We start from the raw sequence: 21,599 nt of genomic DNA on the forward strand, positions 1-21,599 counted from the left end.
GAAACGAACGCATGTATGCTTATTTTCACATAATATAAGAGATTATAAAATAATATTATCATAATATTAACTTAATATCATTGCTTTTAATGTATAAAAAATATGTCAAAATACAATTAAATCTACTGAATAAAAATTTATATGAAAATTTATATGATAAATTGTAAAAACATTAAAAATATTTTTTAGTTAACATAGGAAAGGAACATAATTATAAAATATAAAATACTATTTATAAATTTATTATGTTTTATATTTTATTTAAAAGATTCATTAAATTCTTAATCATATTGTATGAACATATCAATAAATTTTTGTTATATGATTTACATTTAACATACTTATATATACTTACATACTACTGACTTAATTAAAAAAATGTGGCAGTTTTTCATGAAATCTTAGACATAAATTTTACCAATAAGTTCTATAAAAATGTGTTGACACAAGTATATATTATACGAGATACACTGTATATATATATATATATATATATATGTGTATATAGATATGTGTATTCATATATAGCAGGCACGCACGCACGCACACACGCACGCACGCACGCACACACGCACACCACGCGCAAACACACACACACACACAATTTTTTAAAGAAAATCATTAATAAAAATGCTGACAAGAAGTTCATGTTAAACTAGCTTTAACGAAGATATTTGGTAAAGAAGATTGAAATATTAGAAACATTTGAACTTTAGTTTTTAAGAAGATAAATAGTGTTTTAAACGAAATTGAACGGTTCAGGTAGCTGGCACAGGTTAAGAGCGAGAGGTGGGGGTATTAGAGGCACTACGTTGGGCGTATATGAATACGTCAACGAGAGATGCCGTCGTTTCGTGTTTCGAGTTTTTGCACAACAGCCGTGGGCCAAGCAACAACGCACTCGCGCTCAAGTCGGATTACGTTCTTCAAGAAAGATTCGAACTCTTATACTGATTATTCCACAACTGAATTACTGCAGACTATCTTTCTCTCAATGATTTTGGCCTAACCTCTTCTATCACAAACTACAGTGGAACATGACAAAAGGTGGCATCACTGGGGACGTGTTGGAAGCACGGACGGAGCTGTGCTCATTGATATGACGCCATTTTACTAACCTTTTCGGCGCGGATCGCGACGATCCACTTAAGGTGCTCCATTTCGTATCACTTCAAGAGCGTCCGATTCTATCGTTCAGATTTTACAAACCGTATACATACTTTCGTAATTCGAAGCGATTCGTTCAAGCCGAAATTTACCGGAAGGTACGCATCTCTCATAGCACTGGGATCATTTTTGTGTGCAACAAAAGTTTACCAGCAATACTTTTTTGCTGAATCTTGTTATCACGGCATCCTGATTTCGTGTGTTCTTCCATTCGCCACATTTTAACATTAATTTCATTGTAGTAAACTGTTTTTGTGGGAACTTTGGGACTGAATCATTGTGGAATGATGTTCACTACGAAAGGCTTCTTGCATGTCATACCATGTACTCAATTTTGTAATACCCTTCTCAGAGGTATTATAATTAATTGCTTGTTACTTTACTCAGTGTACTTTAAACCTAAAGTTTAATTTTCTGTGATTTATTATCAACATGATGTTCAATGTTTTTCACTTGATTTATGGATCGTCTTTCAAAGCTAATTAAAATGTTTTTGTTTCCTTAAATTGCTATGTAACAGATTAAATTCTGCATAAAAAGTGATTTTAAATATTTGGTTATATAACTAGTCTTGTTGTTATAATTATTTGCATAAAATAGTAAAGAAAGATCTTCTAATAAGTTGAATGTAACAGGTGGCTTTGTAAATATATCAATTATAACATTGATTAAAGTAGGAATGATATATAATTTTGGTGCTCTTAATTTTTGTTTAATTAACATATATGATTTAAACATTTAATATAATGATTCGTTAATGTTATAATTGTTTGAATAATATTTATGACACATACACACCACATTCTCCTATATAATAGACTATAATATTTTATGAAATAATCATTTCACAACAAATGTACAAAACAAATATTTCTTTCCTGTTAGAATATTTTTATATTAAAACATATTTTATATGTTGTAGGTAATATCACTGTAGCTAAGCAGTGCTATTATGGAAGATGAAGATGGTGAAAGTAAAGTTATGGATATGTGGAGCATTTTGGGAAAACAACAACTTAAAGATACTTCTATTGGAAATTCGCTAAAGTCATCGATCGACAGTATATACACTGATGTGATAGAAGAAGAAAAACAATTATTGCAATATAATTCTATTGCAACCAAAGATTCTTCAAGCAAAAATAACAGTACAGGACCGAAAACTGTGTTTAAAGGTTTCAAGAAACGTATTTTGGCACAAGCTCAAGAAACACAAACGAATACATTGAAAAATATAGCACAGGAACAACAATCACCACATTCTAATGCATCCAAAAGTAGCAAGGAAAAAAGGGCAGAAATTAAACGGGGCAAAATAACAGAATATGCACAATATTTGGGTCTTCAGCCTTCGTCAAAGAATAAGTGTTCAAAGTGTCAATCGTCATCAAGTTTATGCTCTACATTGAAACAAATTTCATGTACTTGCAATTCCACAATGACACCAATGCCCAGCACATCAGAATCATCTACAGTGCCACATTCTCCTAATTTTAAAATTACAAGAAAAGTTTATCTTTGTGCAGCATGTGGCACGTATTTTGAAAATTGGAACTTATTTTTACATATGAGGGATATACATAAACGTCATATATGTTTATTTTGTCTTGGAATGTTTGGTCAAGCTGAAAGGTTATCGCATCATTTGACAAAGAAACATAGTGTTCCAGAAATGACGTTTACATCTGTTGAAGATTTTTATGGTGCTTTCAAAGGATCGTGTTATCTAGTTTGTTGTACATGTGAGAAAGTTTTTTCAGAAACGGATAATTTTTATAATCATTTCTGCTCACCAACGTCTAAGCAAGATGTTACTGCTTCCATATGCACATTATGTAGACAAACAGGTTCACACGCAAGTACATGCAGTTTAGCCATTGAAACCAGTAAAGAAGTAAATTCTGCTTTACCACCTACTACGCAAACAGGAATAATGTCAGCTAATATGCTTGATAAAGATGTAAATAGTGAAAATAAGACTGTTCCAAGGAAATCGACGAAAAATAATAGGTCTAAACATATGGAAGATGGTACATCCAATCAACAAAAAGTAAATATTCACGCAAAAAAGATCAATAATAAAGTTGCTGTATCTCAGTCAAACGAAAGCCAAGTATTTGATGAAACATTAAGCAGAGATGAAAATTCTCAGAATGTAGTAATGCACAGTGTGGTTAAAGATACTGTTTCAGAGACAATAATGGAAGTTTCAAAGTGTATCGAAGATTCCTGCGAAGAAAAGGAAGAAACGAATGAAAAAGAGGTTTGTCCAAATAATTTGGAATTAAATTCAACCGATTCACCCAGCCATAATATGCCATATGATAGTGTAACGGAAACTATTATGGAGGTATCGCGATGTACAAATAACGTAGAAGATATTGATGACAAAATTAAGAAAGAAAATGTAGATGTAGTCGATATGTTGAATACATCTGATAAATCAGAAACGAATTCTACTAAACTCGATACGAAAACTGTAAATTTGACCGAAGAAACTAATATTAAGATAGAGGATGTTAATTCTGTAAATCAAGAAACAGAGGAAAATGTAGCCAAAAAGAAAACAGAAGAAATTGTATTGGAAACAGACTCTCAGTCTCAAATGTCTGAAAGTTCTGCACATAGTCCAGTTAGTCGATCGTTATTTAGCCCGCAACACGAATCACATGTATCCGACCTTCAACCCAAAGAAAAAGCTTATGACAATGATAACAAAGAAAATCTTGATGTACCTAATGAATCTCAATCTTCGATATCGTTCAATACCAGTGAAGCTTCTGATAGAAGTTTAGTTATAAAGATATGTACCAATAGAAATTCTCAGTTTTCTGTTGCGACCAATAGCGAAAATATAGAAAATAATATTGTTAAGAAGGAAGAAGAAAACAACAATGCAGAAAGTTCACTGACAGAGGAGAAAGAATGCAACATGTTCGAAGAGGACAAAGACAACAGCGTTAGTTATCAAGTGAATGACGAAGACAGCGATTCCGATAGTTCGAAATTAGCGGTGGTAGATAGCATCCCCGAAGAGACAGAGAATATTGAAGAAAGTAGCGAACATAAAGCGGTAACGGGAATTAAAATTGAAACGGACATGATTATCGAAAACAATGAAAATGAGACTGAAATTACCGACGAAAAGCCAACAAATAATATAGATACAAATGAAAAATGGGACGAAGAAATGAAAGACGATAGTCAAAGTCGAATGGAGAATATAGATCAGTCTCAAATGCAGCCAAGCGATGGAATAATATTGGCTGGAGAAGACGTTCCTTGCATCGATCTTAACGTTGATGGTATTTTAGACAGTATAGAGATAGAAGATTTATTGAAACGTTGTATAGAAGCAGCAAGTCCTTTCTGCGTTTACTGTAATCATGCACGTCATATAGCAGTGAATGGTAAACAACTAGGACTGCACATGCTTGCGGAACATAAATTTCAACCTCAACATCCTGCCATAATTATTCAAGCAGAACAATTTATTATTAGAGTGAAAAAGTCTCTCGATGAATTAGATTCTTACTTTAATTTAGATTCTTACAGTAGCACAAATGGTACATACAATATTCCAAACGTGAGGACGTACGAATGCTTTCATTGTAGATTTCACTCTGCCATACACAAGGAACTTTATCTGCATAACCGAAAAATGCATCAAAAGACAATCTTGATCTGTATAATGTGTAAATCCACTTTTTATAGTTATAGCGAACTACTTTGTCACTTATGTCCTGGAACTTACTCTCCGAATATTAACGTCAGATACAGATGTTGTCTGTGCCCCATGGCAAATCTTCCATCTGCATTTAGATTAATGGTACATTTACGCAAAAGGCATCATGCATGCGACGTTTGTTTGGAATCTACCGGAAATCAACAGCGTCTTTCGAATCACGTTTGGAAACATAAGCTTCATCATTTATGTTATAGATGTGGTATTGCATACAGAAATAAACCAGACATTACCAAACATCTATTTTGGAAGCATGGAACGGAAAGCGTACTGTGTAAAAAGTGTTTACAGAAAAAGTGGCCGCATATTTATCACTTTTGTATACCACCCACGGCTTTCGTTTGCGAAGAATGTGGTTCTAGTTTTTCACGAGCCGTCGCTTTAAAAGTGCATAAAAGGTTACATTCCGGAGATCATCCGTATGCTTGTAGCGAGTGCTCGGAGCGTTTCATTTCTCGAAAACTGTTAGACAAGCATGAAAACGCCCATAAAGAACCACCACCAGTTAGCACAAATTTGATGGACACGGTGAGTCAACAACCACTGATCAACGAGGAAAAATCAGAGAAAGAAAAAGTAGGCATAAGCGATGGTAATGTGTCTGCAACCGAGTTGGTGAAAGATATTAAAGAACCTGTGAAAAAGGTCGTTGACGTCTACGACTTGCCACCTTTGAATTTATCTTCGGAAAGTGATACGGATTCCGAGGAGGAGAAACCAGAGATCAAGGAACCGGAGAACACGGAAAAAGTTAAATCAAACGAAGAAAATGCACCATCTTCCGCGAATCAACCAAATTTCACTTCCTCCGAGGCTGTTGCAGACAGCATAGTAGAGGTTGAACAGAACGAGGAAGAGAAAGAACAAGGAGCGCAAATCATGGATGGTATCTGGGATAATTTTAAGAGCTATACAGCTAGTTTAGAAATGAAAGAGACGGCTAATAATTTTGCGATCAAAGAACCAGAGCCAGAAACCGACGTAGCATTCTTAAGAAGTATAGTATTAGCTGATCACGATTATTGCGTCGTGTGGTCAGACAAAGAAAAGGATAAAGATGCAACGTCCAAGGTGAACGAGAAAGAGGAGATAAACACAAGCGGGGACCAAGATTACTTAAACAAGGTGGAGAAGAGTTCGGTGGAGGGTAACGAAGTTCAAAACAGCAACGAGGACGATCCGAATAAGAAAAAAGCGAAAAGTCCGAAGAAAAAGAAGCAAAGTGGTGGAAGTACATCATCGAGTGATTCGTCTAGCGACAGCGATTCAAGCACTTGTTCCTGTGGGACAAATTGTAGCTGTAGCAGTTCGTCATCCGGTAGTTCTTCTAGTTCTAGTAGTAGTTCGGATTCGGACAGCTCCACTTCGGAAGGTTCTCCAAAGAAACAATCTAATCGGAAGGAACGAAAGAAAGAGAAAGAAAGTACACAGGAGCCGGAGACTGGATATACCGAATTGGAGAACAAAGAGATTTCTGTGGGAACGAAGAATGGATCTGCATCGGTTCCGGTAGAACCAGTTTGCCCGCCACAGCTCTTACTGAGAGAGTCCGATTTAGAAACCGAGGAAACAGAAACAGACGAAGACTTTTACGACGAGCACCCTCAACAGCTTGCGAACAAATTGCTCGCGGAGAAACGAAATCAGTTGATGCTTCTAGCCGCGGTTGCCCCTGCATCCACGGAGTCAGCGATGCCATTGAATAACGGATTAACAGATAGGGACACAACGGTCCCTTCTCCAGATATTCCTCCCACCACGGAGGAAGATCAACCGCAGCAACAGCAGCAGTCGCAGAAGAAGAAAGTGAAAACGAAGAAACGAAAGAAAGGAGAGAAGACGAAACAGCGTAACGTGACGCCAACCGTCGAGTCCATTAAACTAAACATTCCTAAAGCGTTTTACCAAAAGAACCCGGGTTATTCGGCCTCGTCGCCAGTGTTGATGCAATCGAACATGTCGTTGATGTCGAACGTGTCTACGAACGATGTGCACTCGATGAACGCGAGTGTCGAATCCCAAGCGATGGTTATAACAGGTCAAAGTATCGGTGGCAGCGGTTCCGAGGCAGAGAACAAACGGTCATCGAAACGAAAACGAGTACCAAAACGATTTTATGGTGATTCCAGTGATGACGAGGCGGAGAAACAGCCGACGGTGAAGTGGAGAAAGGTAGAGACGACGCCTTCTTTCACTACAGTGCCAAGCGTGAAGCCATTGCCACCAAGATTGTCTATTGGCGGTAAGAATATGGCGTATAGACCGATCGAGAGACAATCGGAGAGTCTAGGAATCGCTACAGCTTCTGCGACCGAATCGGAGGAACCTGCTGATAGTAGCAGCGATTCCAGCGATACCGAGGTAGAAGCCAGCCAACAGATGCAGATGCATCTGTCGGAGAGTAATCCGCCAGCCCCGGAACGACCAGTTAATTTATATTGCTATTGTCAGTGCCCATACGATGAAGTGTCAGAAATGATAGCTTGCGATGCCGAGGATTGTCGCATCGAATGGTTTCACTTCGAGTGTGTCGGCATTATGGTACCGCCGAAAGGCAAGTGGTATTGTCCAGACTGTCGAAAAAAGCACGGTATTGTGCAAAACAGCGAGGACTATTTCGACTGATAGCAGCGGATGGTATCTTGAATGCGTGTGGAAATTTCTATCTAGGCATATTTGATAATGGGTGTTTGAGTTTCTCTCTCTCTCTCTCTCTCTCTCTCCCTCTCCCCTCCTCTCTTTCGTTTTCTTTTCCCTCGCCCTTTCTCCCTTTATCTATCTATCCGTCTATACCTACGTGTCTATCTCCTTTTCTGTTTTTTAAAAGTTTTTAAGTAATTTAACGAGAATACGTTCGAGGTGCTTCGAATATCGTTTGAAATGTAAAACGCTTGCTTTATCGTCTCTTATTTATCAGTTTGACGAATTCTATGGAACCTTGGTACATTATAAATTTTTAAAAACATATGATACATTCTAAAAATACTAGATCTGTATTAAACGTCTTTTTATGTGAACAAATGGTTACAGGAATTATCTTATTTCGAAGTCGAAAATAGTTTTTAAAAATCTCACATAATAATCATGTAAACAGGATGTATTGGAACAGTCTTGATTTATTATTCGCGAATATAGCACGAATTTACACACAATGATAGAAGAAAGAGAGGGAGAGGGAGGGTAGGGCGGTAAAGAGAGAGTGTGTGTATGTGAGAGACAGAGGGAGAGGGAGAGAAAGAGAGAGAGAGAGAGAGAGAGAGAATTGAATGTCTACTACTATTCCCAACGTTTTCTTTCTTTCTTCTTGGTAAGCAAACGAATCCATACACTGTTCCACGTTGATATTTTTCTTAAGCCGATACGATAATGGAAAGAAAAAAAAGAACAAAAAATGTTTGTATATAATTGTAAATACGTCTTAGAGTTTATAACAAGGAAGTAAGGTTTTTTGTGTACATTTGTTTGTACTTCTTTTAAATGACAAAAAAGTGCGCAATGTATAAATTTAGTGTAGCCGAATAGGCAAGTAATAGCGTTCTAGAACGAAATTCTAGGCTACATCATAGAAAAATTCTCGAAGCCTAGTGTGAGAGGGGAGGGCTGTGTTTTCATGAATTCAACAACGTTTTCTTTCTTTCTTCTTGGTAAGCAAACGAATCCATACACTGTTCCACGTTGATATTTTTCTTAAGCCGATACGATAATGGAAAGAAAAAAAAGAACAAAAAATGTTTGTATATAATTGTAAATACGTCTTAGAGTTTATAACAAGGAAGTAAGGTTTTTTGTGTACATTTGTTTGTACTTCTTTTAAATGACAAAAAAGTGCGCAATGTATAAATTTAGTGTAGCCGAATAGGCAAGTAATAGCGTTCTAGAACGAAATTCTAGGCTACATCATAGAAAAATTCTCGAAGCCTAGTGTGAGAGGGGAGGGCTGTGTTTTCATGAATTCAAAATTGCGATAATCGCGGCTGATTGTCGGCACTGCTGGCGGTGTCTGTGCCCCCGTTAAAACTATCGAATATTTTCGATAAACACCATTCTATTTCGACAATCGGCTCAAAATACTGTTCTCGCTCGGACCACTACCATTTTGTTCCTTTTTCCTTTCTTTGTTCTTCTTCCCTCTATTTTTTTTTTTTTTTTTTTTTTTTAAATCGCTTGAATTTTTCAAATTTTTACAATTATACGCGTTGAGACTTCTGTTACTTTCCCTCGCTCATCTTTCCTCCATTTTTAATAGTATATCGTGGAAAGTAAAGCTTCCACGATAAGATTTCTGTCGTTTCGTCACGCTTCATGTTTTAGAATAATGAACGAGTTAACGAGCGGATCTTTTATCGTTTTCTAGTCTAGTTCTTACTTGTTTTTCATAATAGCTCTTCTGCCGACAAACATTTTCCGGATGATTGTACAACTGTAGGTACTTTATTCAAATTAGTTAGTAGAACGCTTGAAATTTCTCTCGATCATCTTTCATTGTGCAATGTGTCTTGGTTCATCAAAATCCGGTGAAATGTAAGTGAGCGATGAAATACGAGCGAAGAATTGGCGTATCGACTATGTATTTCTGACCGAAAAAATGTTCCGTTTGTCGAGAATTATTAATTTTGAAATGGTATTTGACTATCGAGCTCGTATTTATTATTAATTATATTAAAATTATTTTATTTTGTACACGAAATCAGCCGTAATTTAATCTACCAGTGTAAGAGAAAAAAAGAAAAGAAAGTAAAGTATCATCGGTCAGAGTTGATGGAAAAGGAAGATACCTGTTTACTGATTGAACTTATCCTCGTCTCCTTCGTACTCTCTGACCAATTTCATCATTGAACAAAATTCGTAACTGAGTCTGTTAATCGGTAAAACGATTTTGATTTCCTTTTTAACGCTTTAAGAAAGAATCGAATTGACATAATATACGTTAATGTTCATGTACATGTTTAATAGGAAGTCGCAATACATTGTAATGGTAATAATATTAGTATGGTAATAATAATCGACGTTAATGTGCCAGCAATGCAAATAATGGCACACAGATTAATTAATCATCGTCAGCCCTCGTTTCCTCCGGCAATTCAATACCCATGATGTCCGCGATGAAATCTTTGTAAGATATTCTCTGTATTATAAATAATAATACATTACTTTCGGCGAGCCTAAATGATTATTTTCCTGTTTCTCATCGTTAATACCATTCAACGTTTCAACATTTCCATGTTTATGCCAGCTTTTATTGTAAAGAATAGTATAGCGAATTGATAATCATGCTTGTTTCGCATTTGCTTGTGCATGTTTTTAACGAGGATACTTATTTTAAGAAACTTAAGAATTGTTATAAAAAAACAATTTTAAACAAACTTAAGTATCGAAGGTTTTTTAGTTTTTTATCGGTTTTATCGTTTTACAGCGCTTATTACAGCGCTTCAATTTACGGTTGAAAAAATATTAAATTCATAGTTCGCGTATCATAGTTCGATACTTTTTTACGCTATCCTCGACTTAATAAATTTTCTTTCTTAAAAGATATGTATATAAATACTTAAACAGACGTGTAAGGTCCATTGGCTTTGTATACTCATCGATTTTTCTTAATAAGAAAATGAAGTGTGAAGGTAATTTTTTATATAAAAAGATACTATCGTAATATAAATACAATAATTAAAATATAATACATTTTTCTGAATGTAAGAAGAGACATCTCTATGATACAAGAGATAGAAAATAGTAATACGCGAATAACGACCAATATAAAGTATCGTGCGATGTAATTTCATTCATCACAAATGCTTTATGCGTTGGAATATATGTAACGTGTACTATTGTTATTATTGACAAAGAATGAAGCGCCGTAGTTTTGCAAACTTAAATAAGTATCCATCTATTTTTTAACTCATAATATAAGAAAAATTCAAACTTATCTTAATTGTTAAATATACCTCTGGTAAGAACGTAAAATCAAAGGATGCGGATTTTTTTTCGTTTCGTTCATTATATATTTCATCCAAATTCTCGTTAAAACCAACAAGAAACCTCATGTATGCAAATGCCTCTTGAATTTTTAATGGTTCTCCTAGAAAAAAAAAACTTGCTTGAAGTTGAAATTACAATTAACATTCGAAGCACAAGCGTGAATAACATGTTGGACGTTTCCAAAAAAATATATCAACTAACCAAAAGGTATGCCATTTTGTATAGAAAACTCAGGAGGACCTTCGCCAAGCAATATTCTCATAAACTGTTCTCGAGTTAATGCTGGATTCTCCGCTTGCGAAGCGGGCATTTGATCTGAATTTGCAAAGACTTGGAAAGCTTCTTGTATTTGATGCAGAGAAATTCCGAAAGCTGGCCGATGATTTATATAAAATTTGACAAAATCTTCGAATTTAATTTCTTCGACCAAATGACCGGTCTCCGCGTAATCTCTGTACGAGATTTCACCCATAAGGATTTCTATCTAAAATGTAAAATGACTTTACATTAAAAAAGAATAACTAGAACAGGAAATGAAATTTTCCATCTATTCAATTAAATAATTAAATAAATAAAAAGTAAAATCATTACCTCCTCGTTGCTGGGATAATATCCAACGGCGCGCATGAGATTCGGTACTTCTTTAGTGCTCACTTTGTCGGATATTAATCTGGGAGTTATTACATTCTCGCCTTGATGTAAGATTTGAGCATAATAAAACAGGTGTTTCATTTCATTGATAAGCCAACCTTTTTCACCGCCATCTATCAGACAATAGTACGGTGCAAGCCCTTTACCTCCTAAATGCGCTAATACATCGACAGACCTGATTATAAGAAAGACATATGATATGGTATTGTAAAAACTATATTGTATAGTAGTGAATGTAGTAAGTAGCGATATTAAACGGTAGGAGCAGTAAAAATATCAATTAAAAGCGACTGTGTTAAAGGAAAGGAGAAACGTACGAAATATTTTTACAACGAAAGCTTCGGGTATTATATATTTGCTTCTTAAACGATAAACGACTATTAGTATATCGAAGAAAACGATGTTCTTCTTCTTTCAATTACAGTACAAAGTGGAATTATTCGATTTCTAAGAATTGCTAAGAGGTACCTGCATTTTATTTTCCACATCAGTGTGCACGGATCATTATGACCAAAAGTGAATAGAATGTTCCCATCATTGCTAAGGCAAATATTACTGACCTATTAAAACCAGACTTTGAAATAGATCAAAATACCTCAAATATGTACAGAACGTCTTGTAATATGTGGTCGTTTAAGGAATTGTTTCACGTTTTCCGTGAATGTGAGATATCAAAAAAGAGCAGAAAACTCACCCTATCTCGTGAACAAAATCAAATGGAATATATTATTTATATATGAATTTATCTTGTAATTTGAAGGTGCTGAATATGTTCCTAATGTTGATCCCACACAGTACGAGACACTCTTTATATATAGCGATATATCAAAATCAGCGAAAAATTAGCTTTTATCATAAATTCATATCCAGGATCGATAGATTTTTTCGTATTACGATGTAACGTAGTAAAACAATCGTGTACATTGTACACGACGCTTCTTACCTTGCGTGGGTGCCCTATCATTCCTAAAGTCTTGTAAGGATTCCCATCGAAAGGAAGTATTTGAAGACCTATTTCCTTATTAGTTGCAAATACCATGTATTTACCAGCTTTATATTCTTTGCCAGATATTACCTGCACAACGATCATTTTAATTAAGTATAAAATAATAATTTCCTATGAACACAAAGAATCAAAATTTATACGATTCTACGTTACTTTGAAATGCTTAACCGGAGTATCGCAAAGCGGTCCCAAAAATGTTCCTCGAATTGTTTTCATTATATCGTTTAGCAATCTGTATTTGTACTAGATAATAAACGTTATAGATAATGTTACACGTAAATACTGTATGAAATGCATCGTCTTCTTGTCTAACTTAATTACGTATGCAGTAATATACTTGTGTATGTATACAAAGGATCCTGTGTATTTTGGAAATTGGTGATACAACCAACAAAAGAGCGATTTCGTGGTACGATGAAATAAGTCGAAAGTATATGATAAAATTTTATCGTATTATCTCGAAACTTTGTTTTCGATAATATAATACCTCTACTTTCTCGATCGTAATATCAATTACGAGGTGTATGTACTATGTATACATACATACATATATATATGAATATATAGATGTCAGATAGATTCGATATGAAAAATATTTCGGGTAAAAAATCTTATCTCAGTTTTAATTTAACGTTCCGAATTGTAGAATCAGTTAAAAGATAACCGGATTATTACTTCGGAATTAGAGTACATCAGAAATCCTTCGACGCCCAACTTAGGGTACCAGGCGAGGCAAAGAGGAATAGCTTCACATTCAATTTGGTAAGTGTTCATTATCTGCAAACCAGGGAAAGGATATGGCCCACTGTAAAATGCGGAGAATTTCTAGAGTTTAATTGCACGTTATATGTATTTTTCTCTGTTATTTGAAACATCTGATTTACCTATTTTTAAGATCGTACTCAATTAGGTTGCGATCTTCTCCTACCGAAAAAAAACGATATACAACGCTCTCGATAGTAGCTGGCCCGAAAAGTATATCTCTTATTTTTGCAGTATGAGAATGATACTTTCCAATAAAATCCCATAAACAGGAACCGCTTGGCGAATCATCTATTCTTTTAAATACCGCTACCACTAGTGCGTTATCCTGAAAGAAGGTAAAAGGCTGCTTTTCGCCTTATGTCATAACGATCATAAAGAAAATTTCATTTTCGATTAAATTGTTTAACGATAGATGCGATATTAGTTTACGGTTCGACGATACTGCTTATTTACCGCATAAGCCATGTATTCTTCGCACTCTGTGAAAGCCAATTTAAGTATCGATTCCGTGGAATGTTTGTAAGGATTTTTATCAAGAGGTTCTAAAGTGAGAGGATGCAACATCCAAAGGGCTCCATTTTCAAGGCCACACGCCAGTAAATTACCTTCAAAATCATTGAAACGTTGAAAATCGTTCGGTCTGTAATTTGAAAATATCACGAAAAATCATAGTTGACGAAAGATTCACCTATCGGGGAATATTTCAATGCTGTAACAGCGATTAGTTTCTCGTGGCTCTGTGGGCATGTGACATAAGTTATAGCTCCTTTCTTTGCTTGCTTATCCAATAGTATATTAAAATCTGGAAGAGGTGGGGTTTTCCTGCGTACGATACGCTTATGTCTCTCATAATCGTATAAAGAGACGAAACCTTGTAGATTACCGGTGACTATAAAATTGCTAACGAATGAAAGGACGGTGTTACGAAGAAGTATAATTTTATGAAGATTAAACTATATATACTACGCCGTAAAAAACAGATCTAACTAGAAGTTGATCAAACTCCATTAGTGTAAATACCTTCGAGGATGCGCGTCTAAACTGGTTATCGCAAAGTTCTGATCTTGAAAGATAAATCGACACTTTAACGTAGGAATTTCTATCAACGCAACTATTCCACTCAAACAACCTTTACGAAAAATATTACAAAACTTTTGGATATGAATTCCATTTAATATTAATTTTCTGAAAACCTTGCCAGATTATTTAATGCCGTGAAAAAATCTATGCTGTATATGCTCTTTCAAAGAGCAAGTGTACAAAAATGTAATAGCACTTACCGATAATGAAATTTTCGATATAAAAAGGAGCACCTTCGACAGTAACATCGGTAGGCGCGTGAGGTAATTTTGTAAATGCTTGCTGATCTTTATTGTAATTCTTCAATGTTTCTTCCAAATGTACAGACATCGTCGATGGAACTTGATCACGATACTTCATCGATTCTATTTTTTCTATATATTTCATTTTTCTCTCGTTAATATTATCTCCTAATTTAATTTCCGAGTATTCTTCCATTTCTTCTTCGTTCTCGAAATCTTCTTCTTCGTCAGATTCGACTGCAAGATAAAGTGTGATCATTTTTTGCTTTTATTTTTTATATTATTTACGTTATTAAATTCTTCGAGTGAGAAGATAATAGCTAATCGAGTTGATTGCATTTGAACGTAATCACCGATATTGGTAACCGATAGATGACTAGACAGATGATTTTTACCATAAATAGTTTACGTTCGAGGGAAACTACCTGCCTACCTAATCGAATGACTAATTGCAAGTCGTTGTTATTACAAGTGGTGATGTAATTATGCCGTAATGACCGAAGCAGGATATAGTATGATTAAAAATCGAATAATTTCAACTTCGAATTCATATCCTTCGGATTAATACTATCTCGGAATTTTGGAAATAGAAGATATTCCGTAATAGCAATAAATATCGAACTCACGTTTAAATTCACCGACCGCAGATCCAGGAGCTAATAACGTGGACGAAAGATCGAAACTTATCGATCGAATAGAATCCAAAAGTTTATGTTGACACCAGTAGAGTATTTTTAAATCAAGATCGTAAAAGCTGATGCGCCCTTCTGACGTTCCTGTTACTATCCTTCTAAAATCGTACGTGTAATACAAATTTCGATAATACTGTATTTACAAAAATAAGAAAACTTTATTTACAACTGGAAAATTATGCTTGTAATAACTCGATTACTAGTCGTAACTTAAAGTAAGTAATATAACATATATAGGATGTTTACGATATCAATTGTCAATATTTTCTTCGAATTAACAATGACAAACCGAATAAATCTTTAACCGGAAATAGTATATCGTATGACGTATATTTTGTACATCTCTAATATTGGAAAATATCAAGTACCCATCGTGACATAATATCACCATAATACTGTTCTTCTCTAACTGCACAGACTTGATGTGTCTCTTTTCCTTGTTGTTAACTGCACTCTGATCTTTACTCTTATTTTTCTGTCTTTCAACAAAAGCGCCCCAAACCAGAACGTATCCTACACATAAATATCGAATATCAATCTTTATAACAAAGATCAAATTGCAAGTTGCAATCTTCACATATAGGTAGATTATATATAAGTATGTGTAATAACTTTGCGAGAGCATAAACAAAATGGAATAACAAGTATAAAGAAGATGTGAAAACAATACCGTTTGTCGTTGCCGTTAATACCCGTTGTGTTTTAGGAATGTAACAAGAGCAATTCAAGATCCCGTATCGTCGTACGTTACCCAAAATTTTTGGTATGTAATATTTCAATTCATCTTGCTCCTAATTCGCAAAAATGATCATTATCTATATCTAGATGTATTATATATTTCGCTGTTGAATTGTATCGAATCGCGAAGGTCGGTTCGTCGAAATTCTTACGAAACTTGTAAAACTTGCGTGTACGCGCGCGCGCAAAAGCTAACATATGTACATATATAATAAAAAAATTGTAATTTAAGGCAACGTTGTAGGTGTTAGATATTTGTAAATACGTTTTGATTTCACGGTACTTCGTTCTATTTAGGATGGACTACCTCGCGATCTAAGGAATAATTTCCTGTTCCCTCGTTAATATCTCGTTGTTTGCTTTCTATCTGACCGCGAAATGGAAAAATATCGCAAATGATGCAATGGCAGAGCCAACTTTGACATCGCTTTTCACGAGAACAGTCGAGTTCCGGCCCACGGTTCGTTTTGCGGAGTTGACCCTCGTGACGTGAGTAAAATACGATGCAACCGGAAAGAAAGTTTAACCCTGAATTTCAAGGTCGATTCTGCGACAACCTTTTTCGATAAATCTCCACCGATCTAGAGATGTAGAATCACGCTTTTGTGATTCGGTCACTTATTTTTTATACACGCTGTACATTATACTGACCCATTTAAGGAACGCAACGCAGTAATCGGCAGTTAGACCAAACTCCTCGGAACAGTCTTCGTTGAAAGCTATTTCCTTTATTCTATTTGAAAAAAGTTCAGTTAACTCCGTAAAAGCTGAAAATAATTTGCTTCTGAGAACTGCCATTAGAGGTATTAATACGCGTTCTATTTTAAACAGCAAACTAACGAATTTTTAAACGGAAATGAATAACAAAAATTTTGGCGATAATATTAAAGTTATTCTAACGTGATATTCTTTACGTAAAAGTTAAATAAGACTGGTAAATAATACTAATGATTAACCATCAGGTTGATCTTTCCCATACGTCCATAGCCAAAACTGAACTTTTTGGTGAAATTCGTTTCCAACAGTTACTATATACTTAGCGTTTGGGCTAATTTTAGCAGCGGTCATTCCTTTATCACCATGCGGATTAAATAAAGTCGAAATTGGTACACTGCAATAACAATAGCAATAGCAACTACAAATATGTTACATTTTTTCAAGTATTTGATGTCATATTCGACGTTTGATTTGTGTATTTTATTTATAATATACACGATGTTTCGTAATAAACGGCCAATTATTTAAGCACCTAAAAGCAATAAAAAAGAGTCCATATCTTTTTTTCGCTTCAATTCTCTTTCTTCGTACGATGGATTTCAAGTATCCTCGTAAACAAAAGTCGTTTTGAACATCTCGTACGAGGGTAATCAGATATGATCAGAAACGATGGAAAGTAAAATTTGCTATATTTTTTAAACAAGATCAAATAGGACATACATTGATACGAACCTTTTTTTATTGTTTTTTTTTTTTTGGTGCTAGATCCGCCTCTTAAACTGGGTTGTCCACTTATTATGGAACATCCTGTATGCGATACCTCCTGTAACGTCACTTATCTTCCCGATAAGAGAACCTGTTTGAATTTCGCTCCCTCACCTTTTCTGGTTCTTACTCATAACTTAATTCTAGCTGTTGCACAATGCGCCGTAATAGTCGACGCGCAAGTAAAAAACAGAGACGTGAAAAGATACGTTTTTCGCTGGTTGTGAAACGTGCCCTCCTTCTCCCACCCTAGCTTCCTCTCCATTAGTTTCTAATTAGTAGCAAAAGAAAAGAAAAAAATTGGGCCAATTTTTTTCATCGCATTTCCAAATTTCATTACCCAGTTTCGGTGTCCCAAACGACAGTTACACAATCTTTCTCAAAATCTGCGGACATCAACCATTTTCCATCCTTCGATGTCGATAAAGTTTTCACCGTATTCTTCTATAAAGTTAACGCACGAACAAGTCACGTATGAAAATGCAAATATAATAGGCAAAAGATCAATACATACATGACCTTGAAGACTTATCGCGTTTTTCGTCTTATAGTTGTAGATTATTATAGCATGCGAACAAGCATAAGCGATGATCGTACGATTTTTTGTGGTTAAATTTATTATAGGTGTATCTGAATTTGTCCCAAAAGACCATAATAATTCCTGTATTTAAAAACGTTATATATAGATAAATTCCATTTTTAACGGTACATATATCTTTACGTATACAATATATATATTATATATACGTATCATTAAGGGTTGTTTTTAGGTTAGTTGCAATATGTATTATAATATTAAACAGCTTTTTAAAAGATTTCAGTTTCTCGATCTTCTTAAAAGAAATTTAGATATAACTATGTAAATCCATCGCTTACAAAAGGACAAAGATTAAAATCAGTTTCTTCCTTTTCGTAAGGTGCCCTTATGTTGGTCTTTCTTTCACTTTTAGAATCCGTTGATTCCTTGGAGCGCGATGGTATCGAAACATTCGCTGCCATTTTAATTGATTCGCGTCTTAGAAGTTTTCAATTTACGACCTGAAATTAGCAAATGATTCACCCAACAGTTTTTACGCGTATAAGCATATCGCGAATATTATAGAGACCACCGCAACAAAAGAATAGCACACCTTGAAAATTTCTTAATTTTTATGCTATAAATTATGAATATTTAATTTTTAATACGTACGTGCGTTTTCTACATAAATTTTTGTCACGTAGATATGAAGTGTTAGTTTTTTTTATCTGTAAAAACAGAAATATCGCGTCAATAGCGCATTATTTAAAATCATGGAAATGATATTTTGTACAGCCGCCAGAATTTACTATTTAGATTTAATAAAAGGTCTTAAAATTTCCTTCGATTTATTTTTTCTCATTATATTCTTTCAATTCATTTATGCTATTGAACTGTCTGCCCTTAGTATAAACAACTGTAGCTATAGTTTTCTGTTATATGTATTTTACTTGTAATTATACATATTTTAAAAAACCTTCGACTACCTTGGGACCTTGAAAAATAAAACATTGAGAAATTTCGTTCCTATCGTTATCGTTTTTTTCCTATCATTTTGCCCCTTCGAACCAAATATCGTTTTCCTCTGACATCTGTTCCTATCATAAAAAATAAGTGAGATATTTAAGATGCCCAAGTTAGGTGGGACACCTGCTATACGTTCTATACAGTTTTATACGCTCTATACATTTTGAATTTTCTATAAAAGCTTCAATCTTCGCTGCTTAATTATTATTATTATCGTCACGTGATAAATAAGAAAATGTTACATATGGTTATCTATTGGATAGCTAACAGAGTTTATGCTGTCTTTTTATGAATTTTCATATTGGTTACAGAGAAAGGTCAAGTGACATCGGCTTCGTTATCAATCTCGCTGAAGTTACTGCTATGTCAAGAAGTCATTAAACCGTTTCAGTTCCTGATTAGTCGAAGAAGCTTCTAACGTATGCAAACATTGGGGATCATTTTAATAAAGTTCTAAACAAATATTTATATTTCTTTGGTGTTTGATCACTGTTCAACGAAATAAGTTAAATATAAATTATAATTATTAAGTTTTGTGAAGGCAGTGCATTCATGGAGTTATCTTACATTATCTTCTCTGTCTTTCTTGTCGTGGGAAAATATGATTCAGCACCTGTTTATTCGAACATTAATACTATTTCGCCATCTTTGTCTGCGGTAGGTGAAAAGAAATTTAATTTTACGAAGAAAATTTCCTATTAGATATCTTATTACGAATCAAACGAATTAGATTTCTAGAAAAATAAGTTTTTGTATCTCAAAATACGCATATTCTGATGTAGATAACACAGATGCTTATAATCTTTTGTTATATTCTCTGAATTATATTCGTGCGATCGAAAACGTAACTATTATTCTTTCTTTTTATATCGGCGTACGATGTTATAGTGCCAAGTAGAAAACAGAAAATCCGATAGAACGTACAAATAAAGATTTTGGCGAATGAGTTCAACCGAGTTCATATATGTATATATAAATATTATAACGTTTTATGTTCACTAGACAAAAATAAAAATACCACTCTGATTAACTACAAAATATCAAAATATCGCGATTTATTCACGAAACTTTGTGAATAATTTTCTAGATAAATTTTATGAAGGAGTATGGGTACTTGGAAAGTGGTACAGCTGACTCGGATGCGTTATACGAGAAAAATGCCATAACAAACGCAGTAAAAGCTTTACAAGAATTTGGCAATATCCCAGTTACTGGGCAACTGGATAACACGACGCTTAAGGTGCATTTTTTTGTCTCTTGACTATCGTATTTAACACTATACTTATTCAGCTGAATGGGATCACCTGAATATCTGTTTTATTTATTCTTGTACGAGAGAACTTCTCAAGATCAAGTTACAGTATTTCAACAGCCCCGTGCAAATGGGATGGAAATAGTGATTTCTCACTTTTTTGCTTTTTTGCAAGATTTTGAGATTATCAGCTTTTTTTATAATAGAACTAGAATATATGTATTTATTCCTTGATATTCTTGTAGAGCGTGAAAAAATATATCTGGGCTCGAGTGAAAGTTTAGAACTTAATGAATTAATTGTAATTAGTTTTATCTAAACAGTCTCCGTGGTTTCTTAGTTATAGGCTAATTTAACGAATAATTTAATATATATCGTTTTTATTTACTTATTTATGTACACATGTATTAACTCTTTTAGTACCAGCCAGCCGATATATCAACTGCGTTTATTTACGTTCAGACTCATGAACTCGAGAATTCGAGACGCGCTTAATTAACCACTTACTTACTTATGTATTCATCAAAATAGCTTTGACATTTTTCGCATGTACACCACGTTTTGAGTTAATTGCGAGAGCTGACGATATAAGCGTTAAACCTGCTACTATCAAGCAATTAATTTTATATATGAAAAATAATTATAAAACTCAATTGTTTCTGGTGTTTTAATTAAAATTTCTTTTATTTCCTATATTATTTAAAATATTTTTTTAACGAGTGTAAAATGTTACTTTTGTAAGTTTTCATTTAGAGGAAACTGTTATAGTTAATGGCATCTCCACGATGTGGTGTTCCTGATATTTTAAGGAAAAGGAAAAATCTACAACGTAACAAGCGTTTCGTAATAGGATCGAAAGGTTGGAAAACGAGAAACATCACATACTTGTATGTACCTAAAAAAATCTAATAATGAAGCACAACAGCTTATCTTCCATCTTCATATATTACGTTCATTACGTGTATCTATTAATACGTGTATCACAAATAGTATAACTAACTGGACACCAAAGGTGGGAGAAGAAATGATTACATCTGAAATTGGAAGGACTTTGAACACATGGAGCGGATATTCAAGACTTAATTTTAAGCCGATTCATAATCCACACCGTGAGATTATCACTGCTTTTAATCGAAAATCTCACAATGAAGAATTAGTGCTACAAAATAAAAAAAAATAAAACTTATTAAAATTGTCAATCTTTTTACGTGTGTCGATGACCTTAGAATAACATTCAAGTCGACCATGCATAAAATTTTA

At 34.3% G+C, this 21,599-nt stretch overlaps 3 protein-coding genes across 5 annotated transcripts; 2 read left to right on the forward strand and 1 right to left on the reverse strand.

Moving 5' to 3' along the window:
• Positions 1–719: 719 nt before the first annotated feature.
• LOC100749547 lies at positions 720–8,294 on the forward strand. 2 transcript variants are annotated; one of them, XM_024371891.2, is made up of 2 exons: positions 720–1,265; positions 2,090–8,294. In XM_024371891.2, the coding sequence occupies exon 2, from the start codon at positions 2,120–2,122 to the stop codon at positions 7,535–7,537; it is 5,418 nt and encodes a 1,805-aa protein (XP_024227659.1). In that variant the 5' UTR covers positions 720–1,265; positions 2,090–2,119; the 3' UTR covers positions 7,538–8,294. The 2 variants fall into 2 exon arrangements, with proteins under 2 accessions (XP_024227659.1, XP_024227664.1); XM_024371896.2 differs by having other exon boundaries at positions 720–1,151.
• A 1,268-nt stretch (positions 8,295–9,562) lies between these two features.
• LOC100743771 (cilia- and flagella-associated protein 251-like) lies at positions 9,563–18,583 on the reverse strand. Its single transcript, XM_033324302.1, is given in 21 exon segments — positions 9,563–10,079; positions 10,855–10,988; positions 11,090–11,372; positions 11,480–11,810; positions 12,008–12,099; positions 12,351–12,614; positions 12,699–12,788; positions 13,221–13,350; positions 13,430–13,635; positions 13,764–13,915; positions 13,999–14,210; positions 14,331–14,514; positions 14,591–14,869; positions 15,259–15,422; positions 15,693–15,997; positions 15,999–16,115; positions 16,714–16,829; positions 17,019–17,204; positions 17,883–17,988; positions 18,059–18,205; positions 18,421–18,583. Coding segments are annotated over 21 exon segments (3,741 nt in total). The 5' UTR covers positions 18,544–18,583; the 3' UTR covers positions 9,563–9,959.
• An 815-nt stretch (positions 18,584–19,398) lies between these two features.
• Positions 19,399–21,535, forward strand: LOC100749662 (matrix metalloproteinase-24-like). 2 transcript variants are annotated; one of them, XM_003485332.4, is made up of 4 exons: positions 19,399–19,744; positions 20,175–20,327; positions 21,108–21,226; positions 21,330–21,535. In XM_003485332.4, the coding sequence occupies exons 1-4, from the start codon at positions 19,640–19,642 to the stop codon at positions 21,517–21,519; spliced, it is 567 nt and encodes a 188-aa protein (XP_003485380.1). In that variant the 5' UTR covers positions 19,399–19,639; the 3' UTR covers positions 21,520–21,535. The 2 variants fall into 2 exon arrangements, with proteins under 2 accessions (XP_003485380.1, XP_033180023.1); XM_033324132.1 differs by having other exon boundaries at positions 21,108–21,198; positions 21,330–21,457.
• Positions 21,536–21,599: the final 64 nt, after the last annotated feature.

This window comes from Bombus impatiens, unplaced genomic scaffold (assembly GCF_000188095.3).
Source record: "Bombus impatiens unplaced genomic scaffold, BIMP_2.2 scf_0051, whole genome shotgun sequence".
NCBI lineage: Eukaryota > Metazoa > Arthropoda > Insecta > Hymenoptera > Apidae > Bombus > Bombus impatiens.